The following is a 16,741-nucleotide window of genomic DNA, read 5'->3' as shown; positions in this document are numbered from 1 at the left end:
CACACAATGTATTTAAGTGGTTTTTGTGGGGCTCACGTCAGGTTTTTTCAGAACAGAATAAAGTTCAAATCTCAAAAGGAGAGTGGTTGAAGGTGTCCCAAAATAACATCTGATGATAGCTTTGTGACCAAGGACAGTCAAAATAAAGCCATACAATGTATTTCAGTGGTTTTTGTGGGGCTCACGTCAGGGTTTTTTCAGAATAAGAGAGAAATAAAAGACTTATGGTGATTATTGAATTATATTATAATGGACTCAAAACACCTTTAACATATATACTCATTTAGATTGGGGCTCTATCAGGGTTTTTTTGGGTCCCTTACTTTCTTACTGGGCCAGCTGAACAGGCTAGGAGCACTGGCTAGTTGTTCAGATGGGATAATAAACCAAGGCCCCTTGTGCTACAGGCTGTGCACGTTTAAGATCCCTTGACAGTTGGAAATTGATAAAAGTTAAGGCTAATTTAGCTGTCCTGGACCTGGCAAAATTTCCCTCATTGTACACTGCAGGGCAATCAATTGTTTTATGATTTAGTTTTTAAAGAAATGTTTTCTTTTAATTTCATTCATTCCTTCATTCTCTCTATCATTCATTCCTTCATTCATTCAATCATCAACTTATCCCTGAATCATTCATTCATTAATTCCCTCTATCATTCATTCAATAATTCACCCATTTATCATTCATTCATTCATTCACCAATTTATCCCTCTATCATTCGTTCAATTTCCCTTATTCATTCATTCAGTCATTCCCTGTATCATTCATTCATTATTTCCTTCTATCATTCATTCATTCATTAACTTATCCCGGTATCATTTATTCATTCATTCATTCATTCATTCTCTCAATCATTCATTCATTATTTCCCTCTATCAATCATTTATTTTATCAGTATATCCGTTTTCCCACCACTTGAGAAAAGCAATACCTAATATTGACTTGTTAAAATTAGGCCAAAGGATGTCTGAATAACCCCAAAACCTCTGATAACTGATAAAATCTATTTATATCATATCTTAACTGGGGTTATAATTTCAAATTTAAGGACCAGACAAGTTGAATCTAAAGCTTAATCAGAGCTTAAAATAAGCTTTGGAGCATAGATTTTAATTTGGATTTGAACTTAAATTGTTTGATGTCTAAAAGGGGGAAACATAGTAAGTTTTTGGACAAAATTTTGAACCTAGAGCTTATAATAAGCTTTGGAGCATAGATTTTAATTTGGATTTGGACTTAAATTGTTTGATGTCTAAAAGGGGGAAACATTGTAAGATTTGGGACAAAATTTTGTCCTTCCTTTAAAGGAATATTCATCAGATCTTTGGGATTTTCATTTTGGATGCAAAGTTTATAAGAAAACATTTTGAAATTCGGGATAAAAAATGACGATGAATCAAAGAAATTCCCTTAAAATTTTTACATCTTAGGAATGCCTAAAGTCATGAGGGTCAAAATTTTGTATTGTGAACACTCTATGGGAATTTTAACAAAGCAAGAAAAATCATAAAGGCGCATACCAAAAAAAACTTAAGTCGTTGCACTTTCTAAAAGTCCATTCATGATCACCATGTCCCTTAACAGAGCCCCAAATCCACTCGATGACTTTTGACTAGAGCTTGTCAGTGGTGAAAGAAACCAGTCAAGTGAGAGCCCAAATAACGGTATAATATACCATTGTCCTTTTTACAGTTATTAATAAAAACATTAAATAAAGGTGGTCTAATATGGGATCCTTGGCTCACACCTATTTTGACTCTTATTTTTAAAAAAAATTGTACTGAAGAATATGAAAATAAATTGGAAAATTGGTCTGATTGATAAAAACATTAAATAAAGGTGGTCCAATATGGTATCCTTGGCTCACACCTATTTGACTGTTATTTTTTTTGAAAATGGGACGAATTAAAAATTTTGATTTTTTTAAGAATTATTCAATGAAAATTAATTAATTGGAGTGGTCAAATATAGAATCCTTGCCTTACACCTATTTTTAAAAACAATTTTGGACTGTTATGTGAAAATTGGACTGATTGATTTTGAATGTTATCCCATAGAAAAAATGAAACCAAATATCCATAGCTGCATGATCACATCAAATGATATATGACCCCAAAATAGCTCAATAAACATCAGGGACTTGGTGTAATATTATCAACTCTAGTGAAGTATCCCACAGAAAAAAATGAAACCAAATATCCATAGCTGCATGATCATATCATACTAGTTTAATTTTAAAAATATAGTCAGCTCAAGTGAAATATCCCATAGAAAATAAATGAAACCAACACCAGGGCCTTGGTGTAATATTATCAACTCTAGTGAAGTATCCCACAGAAAAAAATGAAACCAAATATCAATAGCTGCATAATCATATCAAATGGTATATGACCCTAAAATAGCTCAATAAACACCAGGGCCTTGGTGTAATTGATCTTGACGAACCTACTCGAGTCTTTATCAATCTTTAATTAGTCCATGAATATTTATTTCTAACCAAGAGATTAGCCTAAATACAGCCCTAGATAATCCTGGATTAACTATATTCAAATGGATTGTCCAAGGGATTTAGAGTTCATATACCCTTGTATGATATAATTGGGTATATCTTAAGCTCCTGGATCAGCTAAGCTATTTTCAAAGCTGCCAAGATATTACCAGTTTGTCATTTTTTTGGGGGGAATTTTTCTAAATTAGATATTACCAAAATGGTTTTGTAATAAAAATTATTTTTTATTATGGAGAATATACTTTAACACATTGGGTATCCTTTAGTCCTATAGCCATCCATGGACACCACCAAGAGTCCTCGTGCAACCATCAAACCAAAGCACCTAAAGTAGTTGTGATGCCAGCCTCCAGAGACTGGGAGTACAAATAGGGGGACAACTGTGGAGGCATCAGTCTCAAGCCTGCAGTGAAGTGTCTGACAGGAAAGACCTGACCATCCAAGTACCCAAAATACCACAAATAGTACCAAAAATACCCAAAATACCACAAAATACCAAAAAGGGCACCCAAAATACCACAATGAGTACCCAAAATACCATAAAAGTACCCCAAATACCACAAAATACCAAAAAGAGCACCCAAAATACCACAATGAGTACCCAAAATACCACAAAAGTACCCAAAATACCACAAAATACCAAAAAGAGCACCCAAAATACCACAAAATACCACAATGAGTACCCAAAATACCACTAAAAGTACCCAAAATACCACAAAATGTAGCTTACCTGTTTGGAGATTCCCCCTTGGTTTAGCACCTAAATATGCTAAATTAACATTGGCCTTTCTACCATCTATGATTGGATTGGGGTCTTTACAAGCTCGTTCTGCTGCTGGTCTATCAGACATTGTGACCTTGAATCAGAAAATAGAACATCTTCAGTAAAAGCATTAGCGTCTCCTTTTATCAATCTTAATCAAAGGCAATAGCGTCTATTTATCATTCCAGACGACCCAGTTGTAAATGGGTACAGATATTTCTGGACACACCAATGCCAAACGTTTTGGCAAAGATCGACTGTTGCCCTGGAAAAGAGCCATCTTTGCTCATTATTGCAGTCAACTCAGCTCTAAATAGCTATGGACACTCCAGGACGATCATATCCAAGAGGTTTGATCAAGGATCAGCTGGTAGAAAGGATTTCCGTGATCAAAAGTTGCAATTCCTGAAAATATTATTGTTTACATCTTCATGTTTCCAAAAATAACAATGGCTTCTTGGAGTCCGAAACTCTGAACTTTTCGAAGCTGATAATCAGGAACTTTTATAGTCCGAAAATCTGAACTTTAATAAATGGATACTTTATACTTGAATAGTCCGAAACCTACCTCTAGATCCATAAAAAAAATTCAAAAATTTTTCCTATGGTTAATGTCAATACTAGATTTAATAAAAGAAGGAAAGGTAGGGGGGGGGGGGGGGGGCTTAGGTACCTGAGATGCCTTCCCTAGGGTAATTGTGATGGATGGATGATTTAAAGAAGATGTCAAGCTATGCATCAATAAAGCATAGCAAATGACACCTCTAAACATCTGTAATCAAACAGGAGTTAAGTCAGAGCAACATGAGCGTATCCTGCATGACGAGAAGCGTTTCCATGGTTACAATCTAAATTTGACACACTGGGCTATTGATCCAGGAATAAAATGAATACTATTATGAAATAGGTTTAAATATTTTGTATTATTCGTCTGTTTGAATTCTTTTTCTGTCAGACAACGAATCGGTGGCCATTTTCCTTTCAATTCTGGCCGGCATCAGATGTGACGTTAACCAGACTTAGCAAGACTTAGTCCCAAACTTGCCGCTTCTCTGAGCCCCTCACCGCTATTTTGACGGCTATGCGACTGACCTCTGTCCAAAGCAGTTACCAGAAGCAAAGCCATGCCGCTAGCCAGACTGTATTGTTCGGAGGGGCAAGTAATATATCAGGAGTGGCAATGGTGTATGGTGTTAAGTTGCAGAAATGGAATTGGTAGGTTGTCAGAAGTTTTTTATTCATTCATTCCACCTTCCCGTCATTCATTCATTCATTTCGCCATTCATTCATTCATTCATTCATTCATTCATTCATTCATTCATTCACCTTCTCTTCATTCATTCATTCATTCCACCTTCCCGTCATTCATTCATTCATTCATTCATTCATTCATTCATTCATTCACCTTCTCTTCATTCATTATGCATTCATTCAATATCATCCCACCCTTTTCCCAATATCGTCATTCATTCCGTCATTCATTCAACCTTCCGCCATTCATTCATTCCATCCTTTTCCCAGTGTCATCATTTATTCATTCGTGCATGTTGTAATACCAATAATATTCATAAAAGTGCTTTGATAACGACTGATGCCACTAGCCAATTATCTCTGGTTATTATTGGAACGATTATACACGTATTCATGGATTATTCATGGGTTATTCATGGATTATTCATGACAAATTCATCGCCTCTTTATCATATGACTTTTACAATCATTTGGGATAATAGGAATACAAAAAATGACACATCGGGCGCATTTTTTTAATCTATGCCGTCGACACTTGCAAAACATGGCATGATCATTCTTCTGGAACACCTGATACCACTATGTATGTATTCCAACTCTGTGGGTTGTTTTAGAGAGTCCTCATAGTCGAAGGGGTTTGTTTATGATTTCAATCGATACACAAAACAAAAAAAAAAGGCAGGATTCATTCATTCCATCGGTCCTTTGTTCGTTCGTTCGGTCAGTTGGTTCATTCATTCATTCATTCATTCGTTCGTTCGTTCGTTCGTTCGTTCGTTCGTTCGTTCGTTCGTTCATTCATTCATTCATTCATTCATTCATTCATTCATTCTAAAGGTTTCTCATATAGATCGATGCAGTGGGTTTTTCATTTTAATAGACAATTCAATAAGGTACGGACCAATAGGACGTAAAACTCCAATCTAGTTGGTATATAGTATGATTCAAAGTTAGAAAAAGTTACACCTGGGCGATCGAATCGTTTTAGGTCATTTCGACCCCTGAATCATTTATTCATTTCTAAAGAATCTCAATAAGTATTATGAGTATAACCTTAAGATCTGTCGATGATGAATCAGAATCATATTGTGGCGAATAACAACAGTACTAAGGAGTAACGTCGTATTTTTTTGGCATTGTACCATACCAGTCATTTTAGAATGCTTAATGAATCAATTCATTAACCTTGAGACTAAATTTGTGATGTATTAAAGGCCCTATACCACGAAATATGTGGATATTTCTTAATGAAATTCATTGAAATATTGAAACCAATGTACCATGAAAGTGTCATCAACGATGAGATGAAATACTGAAAAATATTGATGGTGCAGCTCAGGGAAATATCGATGGTACAATTCCACGATATTCAATGTACAATTCCACGATATTCAATGATACATTCATTGAAATATCGAAGAGATTCCATGGAAAATGACGTGAAATAACGACAAAATATTCATGAAATATCCCGATGAAATTCAGTAAAATTTCAGTGAAATTTCGCAGCTAGAAAGTTTCTCGTAAAAACCAGAGAATAAAGGAGGTGTTTTTGGTGTTTATCAATTTGACATAGTTTGTTTTTGATAATGAAAGGTAAGACGCTGGTAAGTGGGAGTGATATTGGCTAATATCAGTGCGTTAACACTTATATAACACCCTTAACGCTATCTGAACACTATCTTAACACTGGTAATAACACCCTTGGTGGTGTTCTATATTATTCTGTATTATTACACGTTGGTTTCTCAATCACAAATCCCAAATTCGAAGTGGACTTTCTATGCTTTTGAAACTAGCAATGGTTAAGATATCATTCGTTCGTTCGTTCGTTCATTCGTTCATTCATTCAGATAGTTTTCATTCATTCATTCATTCATTCACCTCCTTCATCCGTCCATCCGTTCGTCCATCCGTTCATTCACCGATTCGGTCGGTCGGTCGGTCGGTCGGTCATCCGCCTTCCTTCTTCCATTTGTTTTCCACCACCCATTCGCCTCCCTTCATCTTTTCATTCATTCATTCATTCATTCATTCATTCACCTCCCTTCTTCCATTCGCTTTTCCACCACCCATTCACCTCCCTTCATTCATTCATTCATTCATTCATTCATTCACCCACCACCCATTCACCTCCCATCCATTCGTTCATTCACCCACCACCCATTCACCACCCATCCATTCGTTCATTCATCCGCCCATCACTTCAAAACAAAAGGCAACATGACTTTGAAAAGAATGTCTCAATTAATTTTTAATATTGATAGATTCAAGATGAACAAAGGAAAACAGAATAAAACAATTCTTGGCGGAGGTTAATAGAGCGTTTCTTTCTCTTTACAAAAATCCATAACATATTGGAGAAACCACAATCGATCCGCATCAACAAGGCAGTCTGGGCTACGGCAGCTGTCAAATGGTCAATTTGGTTGCAAAAAATTGTAGTAATGGGTCACCGATTTCATGGTAATCTTGGATTAGAAAATGAAACGAGTTTTACGTCCTACTTTTCTTCACCTGACGGAAAAGGATAATGAGGGTAACGCCATGTAGTGTACAATGAGGGAAATTTTTCCAGGACAGTGGTATTTTTCGATTTCCAACTGTCGAAGGATCGTTAACGTACACGATCTGTAGCACACGGGGCCTCGGTTTATTGTCCCATCCGAACGGCTGGATAATTTTTCCATGTCAGTCCCTCTTAACTGCTTCACTGACAGGAGGAAACCAGGTCACCAAACAGTAGGATGTAAAACTCCAGTTTGAATTAAAAGAAGACATCGACATTAGCTGTTCGTTTAATGATGCGAAATATTCCAGATCCGAAATTTACATATAGTACAGTTTACAAGCTGTGACTAACTTGTCAGATTTCTGAATTAATTTTACAAATGTCAATATGTTGTATTGTTTCAAGAACCCAATAAGCTTCATTCATTCATTCATTCATTCATTCATTCATTCATTCATTCATTCATTCATTCATTCATTCATTCATTCATTCATTCATTCATTCATTCATTCATTCATTCATTCATTCATTCATTCATTCATTCGATCAGTTCGTTCGTTCATTCATACTACTTCCGGAATGCTTAGGAAACGATTTAAATTGATTTTTACATTCGTCGTATCTTAACACAATACTTTACTTGAACATCGACTTGTTTGTTCAACAGATTACCTTTCTTAGCATTACTTGTTCATCTCATTACTTGTTCATCGCATTACTTGTTTATCCCATTACTTGTTCATCATATTACTTGTTTATCCCATTACCTTTCTTCACATTACTTGTTCTACTTGTTCATCACATTACTTGGTCATCACATTACTTGTTTATCCCATCACCTTTCTTCACATTACTTGTTCATCACATTACCTTTCATCACATTACTTGTTCTACTTGTTCATCACATTACTTGGTCATCACATTACTTGTTTATCCCATCACCTTTTTTCACATTACTTGTTCATCACATTACCTTTCTTCACATTACTTGTTCTACTTGTTCATCACATTACTTGTTCTACTTGTTCATCGCATTACTTGTTCTACTTGTTCATCGCATTACTTATTCGTCTAATAATTTGTTCATCAGATTACTCGTTTGTGAGATTAATTGTTCATAGCATTACTTGTTCATCTCATTACTTGATCGTCTAATAACTTGTTCATCTCATTACCAGTTTGTCTAATAACTTGTTCATCTCATTACTTGTTTGTCTAATAACTTGTTCATCTCATTACTTGTTCATCACATTACTTGTTCGTCTAATAACCTGTTCGTCTAATAACCTGTTCATCGCATTACTTGTTCGTCTAATAACCTGTTCATCGCATTACTTGTTCGTCTAATAACCTGTTCATCACATTACTTGTTCGTCTAATAAGCTGTTCATCTCATTATTTGTTCATCGCATTACTTGTTCGTCTAATAACCTGTTCATCTCATTACTTGTACATCGCATTACTTGTTCGTTTAATAACCTGTTCATCGCATTACTTGTTCGTCTAATAACCTGTTCATCGCATTACTTGTTCGTCTAATAACCTGTTCATCTCATTACTTGTTCATCGCATTACATGAACATCAAATTACTTGATCATCATAATAACAATATTACTTATCATTCGTCCATCTGTCTCTCAAATCATTTATTCGTCACACGACATCCGTTTACACAATCTCATAAATAAACAACATCAGATCAAAAAAATGTATTCTTATCGATCGTCAAATTTAATTGCAGGTAATATAATATTCAGTTCGTTTCATATTGAATTTATTTCGAATTCTCATTTTTTAATTTGCCACGTGTTTGAGTCAGACTTGGCGAATTTCAAAGTATTCTGGTTTGTATTTTGTGGCGGTCTAATTAATTTTATTAAATTTGTCAAAGTTGATTAAATTTGTAGAGATTTTTCTTGCTTTGATAACCCGTCCTTAAATGTTGGTCGGTTGCACAAATGGAAATCTTGTTTTTTAAGTTACTTAGCTAAATGCACCAAAAAATGCACGTACTAAAGCGCGTCCATAGAGAACGTCGCGACGTCACGTGTACTATTAAACCAAAGAAATTAAACAATGAATTTTTGTCTTAAAGAGATTGTGAAGAGGTTTTCTAAATTTTTTATGTGTATCAGGGACACTGATAGCATAAATTTACACCATTCTAATTTTCAATCAGACTTCTGTGGTTCCTGGAATTTTCGAATATTATAAATTTCCAACTTGGGATACCGGTTATCCGATTACCATTAATGATGTTCGCTTTTTTTCAGGGTCTTATAACGTGCATCCAGTTCCACCACCGCTACACCTGATTTTCAACCTCTCGGCAATAAAAAAATCCACGCATTTTTCTGCCACAGATGTGAAAGTAAAATTTCAAATGAATTCTGAATAATGTTTTGAATTTTGTAACCAGATGTTAGAAAAAATACTCCGTCATAAACACGGCAGATGTTACTGAGCGAACCTTGTACATCCTACAGATTCTGTTATTTATTGGTCTGAATGCTCTTTTGTGTAGGCTTTAAAGGGATTGTAAAGAGGTTTTCTAAAATTCTGTATGTGTATCAGGGACACTGATAGCTTCAATTTGCACCATTCCAATTTTCAATTAGACGTCTGTGGTTCTTGTAATTCCACTAAAACTAACGCGTTTTATGACGTCACTAGAGGGAAGCTACCGGAAGCTACTATTGATATCTATGCAGTTTCCTTCAGAGAACATGTTTTGGGTTTTTTTCTCTGCTTGTGTGTAGGCTTGAATATCCTGTCTTTTTGTCGTTGCTGTTCCGGTGGTACACACTTCCGTCCATTTGAACAATGTCAAGTTTTGAGTAAGGAACTTCGTCTTATACTTTGACTGAAATAGTCATCTTTCTTGTATCACTAAATACAGCAATTTGATTGGATTGTACGCCAGAGAGTACAGCCAATCGGAGCCTTCGACAGAAAGACTGTAGGCCTAAACATAATGACTTATTGTTTTCTGATTGGCTGTATTCGCTCACGTACGATCCAATCAAAATGCTGTCCCTACAAACTGGTGTGATACAAGAATAGTGGTGATTGCAGTCAAGGTATTAGACGCAGTAATAGCTAATGCCGAATGGCTGATATCGTATTTCCAAAAAGGGGTCAGATCGTTCTAAAAGATAACTTAATGTTTACATGAATATTAGTTTGTAGACGTGTTGGGTGATTTGCCTAATCTTAAGTGTAAATAGTGACACACATAGCCTGCACATAGGGTGTTTCATGATGTGATAGTGGGCAATGGTGGAAAAATTCGGGGTCGCGTAGGGATTGTGATGGGACACAAGACCGATACTCGTATGTACTGCTCGTGGAATCAGACATTCTTCTTGTCTCGACCTTTAACGATCTTTCAAAATATGCAGCAAAATAATAAACGAAAACGAAAAATTAAAATTCTGGATCAAAAATGCCACAGGACGTGCAAGAAATTGTTTAACACAAAACGAAAGATTTCTGAATTTTAAGATATTTCATCAAAATGCCTATTTTAAACCATAGTAGCTCAAAAACTTTTTTTTTGTCCTTAAACGAGTATTTAACGAGTCGTTTTTCGATTGTCGTGGTTTTCCAACAGAATCTGAACAAATACCACTTTTTGTTGTGTTCAGAAAACACACGTAAGCTTGAATCAACACCATGCACTATAGTTTGTTGACGTTTTTATTTTTTGGTTGTCGTTAAGAAGGTGTGATTTGTACAAATTTTGGATTTTCTTTTTAAAAGAAAACGAAATTATTGAATTGTTAAAACGAATAAGACAATAGCCAAGTTAGATTTTGAAGGACACCACCAAGGATAGGCCTTTTTTTAAAAAAATTGGACAGGAAAATTTCAAATTTTCATTGTTTGCAGACGTTATACAGATGTGATTTGTACAAATTTATGATTTTTTGGTAAAGAAAAAACGAAATTATTGAATTGTTAAAACGAAGACAATAGGCAAGTCAAATCTTGAAGGACATCCCCAAAGATAAAGCAATTAGTAACCACAATGGGAGAGCCAAATAAATATGGTTCGTCATGAGGTTTAGACCAAAAGACTCAAGTTTCGGACAATGTTCCCTCGTCAGTCGCCTATAACATTATTCCTTTTGAACAAATATCCCTAAACTTTATACTTTATCCAATACAACTCACGTTTGACCGAGAGGTCTGAAAACAAAGACTTTGGCGTTTTGGACAAGAGGGTTTCGTCAGCCTCGGTCAAGGTGGCCTCATAAAAATCATCATGCTATTATTATACGATAGTAAAAGTATTTATAACATAGATACCGTCATAAAGTAACACCCAAATTGTTATCTTCCACATAAAAAAAATCTTGTGTGGTTTCATGTGTTTTATCTATTTTTTAGAACCACCTTTTTTTGTGTGGAAAAATTTGGATATTGTTCCCCAAGATACTTAAAAGCTAATGGATCCAAGTTCAGATGGATTTGGGTAGACTTTTTCCACTTCCACTTTTGTATTATTAGGTACTATGCATTTAGCCTATTCATTGCTTACACGTCAATAGTATATCAGTCAAAATAGCCAATATCCATTGAGGGTCTTGTTGGATTTCTTCCCTCCAGATCATGCCTGAATGGGTCCAACGTCAGATTGATTAAGGCTGATTTTCTTCGTACTATGGCCTATGAATTGGTTACACGTCAATAGTATATCAGTCAAAATAGGCAATATACGTTAAGGGTCATGTTAGACCAAGACGAAATCTGTGAAAAAAGATTATTCACAAGAGTATTACAGCCTAGAGCAATGATGGATTCGGAATGGTTCCCTTCATGGTATGGCCTATGCGTTACTTACACGTCAAGAGTATATCAGTCAAAATAGGCGATATCCATTAAGGGCTTTGTTAGACCAAGGCAAAGCCTTTGAAGAATTGTTCAGTACATGAGTATTATAGCCTAGAGCAATGGTAGAATACTTATCATGAAACATTCTCAAGACTTCGACGTCAAAATATACAATGTCTAGCGTCTTGAGAATTTCAAACTTTTATTTTCCAATATACACCAGTAGTAAGCCTGTACACTGGTTACACGTGTATAGTATAACAGTAAAAGTAAGCTATAACCATAGAGTGTCTCGTTAGACGAGTAGGCTATCGTTTATACTATAACTCAACACAGTGAATACATGAAGATGGACATCAAAGGCCATGATACCGACACAGATCTTACATCATGAAATCGCGATGCCTTCATTGACTTTGCTTCCGAAAGCAATGGTCGTGACATCAGAAATTATGAAGGGAACTGACGTTTGTTCCACGTTTGGTTAGAATCCATCCATCACAAATACCAAACAAAACTAGGGGAAATCAAGGCATAGGGAGGCCAAAGGCTGCAAGGAAAAGCAAAAAAGAGTACTTACAAATCCATATCCACGACTTTTTCCGGTCTGTCGGTCCGTAATAACTACCGCTTCTTCGATATCTCCAAATTTGTCGAAATATTCCCGTAAAGAAGCGTCGGTCGTATGGTAAGGCAAGCCCCCAACGAATATTTTCGTGAAGGTTGTGTCTTTTTGAGAAATTCCGTTGCTAATTGGAGTAGGTGTAGTGGCCATTTTTGATTAAAAATTGAGGGAGAAAATGAACAAACTAAAGATAAATACTACACAAAAAGGTTGCTACGGCAACGTACAAAAAATATTTTTTAGCAGACGATTTTTTTTTCTTAAAGCAGGGTATTCCGAGATTTTTGTTTTCGAAGTTCGATTACTGTACTCCAAAAAGGGTATCACTAAAATAGGGTATCCAAAGAAGAAAAGTCTGTTGTTCAGTTAAACCCACGGCACAAGCACACATATACTAAGAACTGATCACAGCAAAAGTTTGCAACACTATACAGTAGACCGATTTACGAGTTTATGTCTATACCTGAACCGATTAACCACTCGTCCCAGGACAGACCAATCAAATCAATAACCACGCCTACTATACTATCTATTGTTTACACCACGTGTCGTGAAGTACCGTTAGCTCCGCCCATTCAATATGACAATGGCTCCACCCACTTTCTTTATTTTTCGCCACAGATCTCCACTTTGCGAGTTACAGGGGTTAATTTTATCAAAAGGACTTAAAATTAGGTCTTTTCATCAATGGAGAGATTTGGCTGAATAAGTGTTAAATCCTTTTCAAATTATATGTTAATTGTCCGACAAAATTTGACTGGATTATTTGGTAAAACATGTCCGGACATTGCCAAGCAAAGACTAGTGGTACTTGGTTCGCTGTCAGAAACGATATACCCGAACTCCCGCCTTGATCGTAGCTTATATTTCTTCGCCGTAAAATAAAACTATTTGGCCGTGCCGAATTATTTAGATTCGATGTCTAAACAAATTTCAGACTTCGCAGTAGAAATTTCCGTGTTTGATGCCAAGAGCTCGAGAGGCATTAGGCATCCATTGGTGTACCAATTTCAGGCACCGGTGTACGTAAGGCAGAGGCATTATTTCAAGGTATATATTGACTAAGAGGCATCAGTATAAGGCATTTATTCACTCAAAGGGTGCCACTTTAAGGCATATATAGACTTCAGAGGCACAATATATTTACTCTGAAGGCATCGCATTGAATCGAAAGGCATTTATTACAGGCATTTATTGTCTCGAGAAGCACCCCTTTAAAGCATCCATCATTTAAGAACAAATCCAAGATGGCGGCGAGTAAATAATTTTTAGATGACGTTTTGTGGTACCCTTAAAAAGTTTGATTTAAAATCGAAAACAACCAACGATGAACCGAATGATGCCAAAATCAAAGATGGCGATTATTGATTCCCTTTAAGAATTTATTCCGAAACGAAAATATCCAGAGATGTACCGAACGGAGTCGATCTGAAATGAATTCTTATACCTTTGTTTTCAATCAAAGATGGCGACGCGAAGAAAATACCAAAAGTGGAATACTAACTCGACCATCTGGAGTTCCAGGCATCCTATATGTTGGTACCAATCATTTCCCTGGCATCGTGCCAGCTTCCTGAAGGTGACCTTTTCGGGGTTTTCATACCTCCTTCTGCGAGAAACGGTTATTAAATTTTTTGTAACATTTTCAACAAATGTCATAAACGAAAAAAATAAATTTGTAACTGCGGAAACAAAATTCTCGTTGTTTTTACAATGAAAGATAATATTCCGACCGTTTTAGATCGCTCCATATTTTTTGTAGTTCGTGAATTTATACGAAGCCGAGCCAGTACGCCAGTCCTCGCATGTATTAAAAAAAATCGGTGGACGCGCTAGTTTTGGTGCAAGGGAAGGGGTGGGGCATTTTCGAACCCTGAAAAATACTTTGTATCCCGACTGGTCGAGGGCAGCCTCAATTTCAAGAGAATATTGACCCCATAATTGAAAAATTCTCCTAAGTTCATGACATTTCCACCAAAAGTATAAAATTTAAAAAAGCAATCACAGTACTAATTATGATTTATAGCGTGTAGCGCGACCCATAACTGGTGACCTATTGCAGAATATCACTCATGAATAATTCCAAAAACACTTTACGCAAAAATACCTAAACAACTAACAGCGGGCGATAAGAGGACATCTGATATTTTTGGCGTATATCGCATCCCATAATCAGAATAGAGCTGAAGGGCATTGTAAAACCATGGATGATTCTTTGACATTTTACGCAAAAATACAAAAACAATATTCAGCGATAAAAGTACACATGAGGGATTATTGCCTGTAACGCGATCCACAAAAAGTCTGAAAATATGTCACTATATACTTTGGTTTAAGGCAATGCACGCAAAAATACATAAAATAACATGGAAGAATAACAGCACAAGTGTATTTTATTGCCTGTAACGCGATCCTAATATAAACTACCACTAGTATAGAACACGCGTAATTAATACATGTAGAATTACTACTAAATAAACACAGCACGTGTAATTAATTAGGTCACCATGTCAATCATATTTTCTACCAGATATGAAGCACACAGCTATGTTATCACGTGCGCAAATATAGAACACTTATATTGCTTATATTCAAACTGAAAAACAATAAAATATTTCTCGTACGTGCAAGATTTCAACAGGATAAAGCATAAAAATTGATATGCACGTGTAATTAACTAGGTCAAGGTGTCACTTTATTTATGTTGCAGACACGAAGCTTGTGTGTGTAACTATGATATTTTGTGTGCAGATATAGAACACTTATATTTTTAAAGGCTCGTGACAATTTTTAATTTCTCGTACGTGCGTATTACAACAGATTAAAAAAGGAAGCATAAATGCACGTGTAATTAACTAGGTCAGTATGTCAACCATTAATCCTTCAGACGTGAAGCTTGTATGTTGCAAAAGATAGTGCAGATATAGAACACTTATATTTTTAAAGGCTCGTGACAATTTTTAATTTCTCGTACGTGCATATTACAACAGATTAGAAAAGAAGGTATAAATGCACGTGTAATTAATAAGGTCACCATGTCAATCATATTCGTCGACAGACATGAAGACAAGAGATAGTGGAGATATACATGTAGAACACTTATATTTTTAAATTCTCATAACAATTTTTAAGATCTCGTACGTGCATATTACAACAGATTAAAAAAGAAGGTATAAATGCACGCGTAGTTAATTAGGTCACCATGTCAATCATATTCGTCGACAGACATGAAGACAAGAGATAGTGGAGATATACATGTAGAACACTTATATTTTTAAATTCTCATAACAATTTTTAAAATCTCGTACGTGCATATTACAACAGATTAAAAAAGAAGGTGTAAATGCACGTGTAATTAATTAGGTCACCATGTCAATCATATTTATCGACAGACATGAAGACAAGAGATAGTGGAGATATACATGTAGAACACTTATATTTTTAAATTCTCATAACAATTTTTAAAATCTCGTACGTGCATATTACAACAGATTAAAAAAGAAGGTGTAAATGCACGTGTAATTAATTAGGTCACCATGTCAATCATATTCGTCGACAGACATGAAGACAAGAGATAGTGGAGATATACATGTAGAACACTTATATTTTTAAAGGCTCATACCATTTTTAAGTTCTCGTACGTGCACGATTACTTCAGTATAAAATATACATGTACGTGTATTCAATTAGGTCACAATGTCAATAATTTTTCCCTGTAGACCAAGCTTGTGTGGGTAGCAATATGTAAATATTGTGCACAATTGTTAAATATGAAAAACAATTTAATAGTTCTCGTACGTGCATAAATTACAATGTAATAAAAAAGACTATCTGTACGTGTAATTTATTACCTAACCGTGTCAATCATTTTATTATGGAAAATCGATATTTGAAATATTTTTCACTTTAAATCATGTTTCAAAACTGAGCTTCCAAACACGCAAATTGGGGATTAAGTTTGTTCGAAGTTGATCGACATGCATTTTCGTAGAAAATCGGATTATACGAACGAAAGTTTTACGTTTTAATGATTCTTTACATATTGCAAAAGATATGTCGTAACCGCAGTTTGAAACGGAACCGTTACACAACTAATGGAGAAAATAGGTCACAGGGGTCGTGAGTCGAGGGTAAGGGGTCGTGACCCTAAATACCAAGAGAGTTTTGTTTCAGGCGATGTTTACATCATTACCAATACCGCTGCCAGATGGGGCAGTAGGGGTTAACGATTAAGTACTATAATA

General features: G+C 35.6%; 2 protein-coding genes across 2 annotated transcripts in view; both read right to left on the bottom strand.

Annotated features, from left to right (window-relative positions):
- Positions 1-3,552, bottom strand: part of LOTGIDRAFT_155961 (hypothetical protein) — a gene marked incomplete at both ends in the record, with an annotated part of 31,792 nt that extends 28,240 nt beyond the window's left edge. Inside the window, 2 exons of the mRNA XM_009068457.1 lie at positions 3,240-3,366; positions 3,502-3,552. Coding sequence (XP_009066705.1) covers positions 3,240-3,366; positions 3,502-3,552 — 178 coding nt within the window. The remainder of the gene's footprint in view (positions 1-3,239; positions 3,367-3,501) is intronic.
- LOTGIDRAFT_57535 (hypothetical protein) lies at positions 3,238-12,611 on the bottom strand (the record flags this gene model as incomplete). The annotated part of the gene is made up of 2 exons (XM_009068143.1): positions 3,238-3,366; positions 12,453-12,611. Coding segments are annotated over 2 exons (288 nt in total), but the record flags the coding sequence as incomplete, so codon positions are not given.
- Positions 12,612-16,741: the final 4,130 nt, after the last annotated feature.

The sequence above is a fragment of the Lottia gigantea genome (genome assembly GCF_000327385.1).
Source record: "Lottia gigantea unplaced genomic scaffold LOTGIsca_9, whole genome shotgun sequence".
NCBI classification, from domain to species: Eukaryota; Metazoa; Mollusca; class Gastropoda; family Lottiidae; genus Lottia; species Lottia gigantea.
The sequence above is the reverse complement of the archived record's forward strand: the minus strand, read 5'-3'. Positions and strand labels throughout refer to the sequence as shown.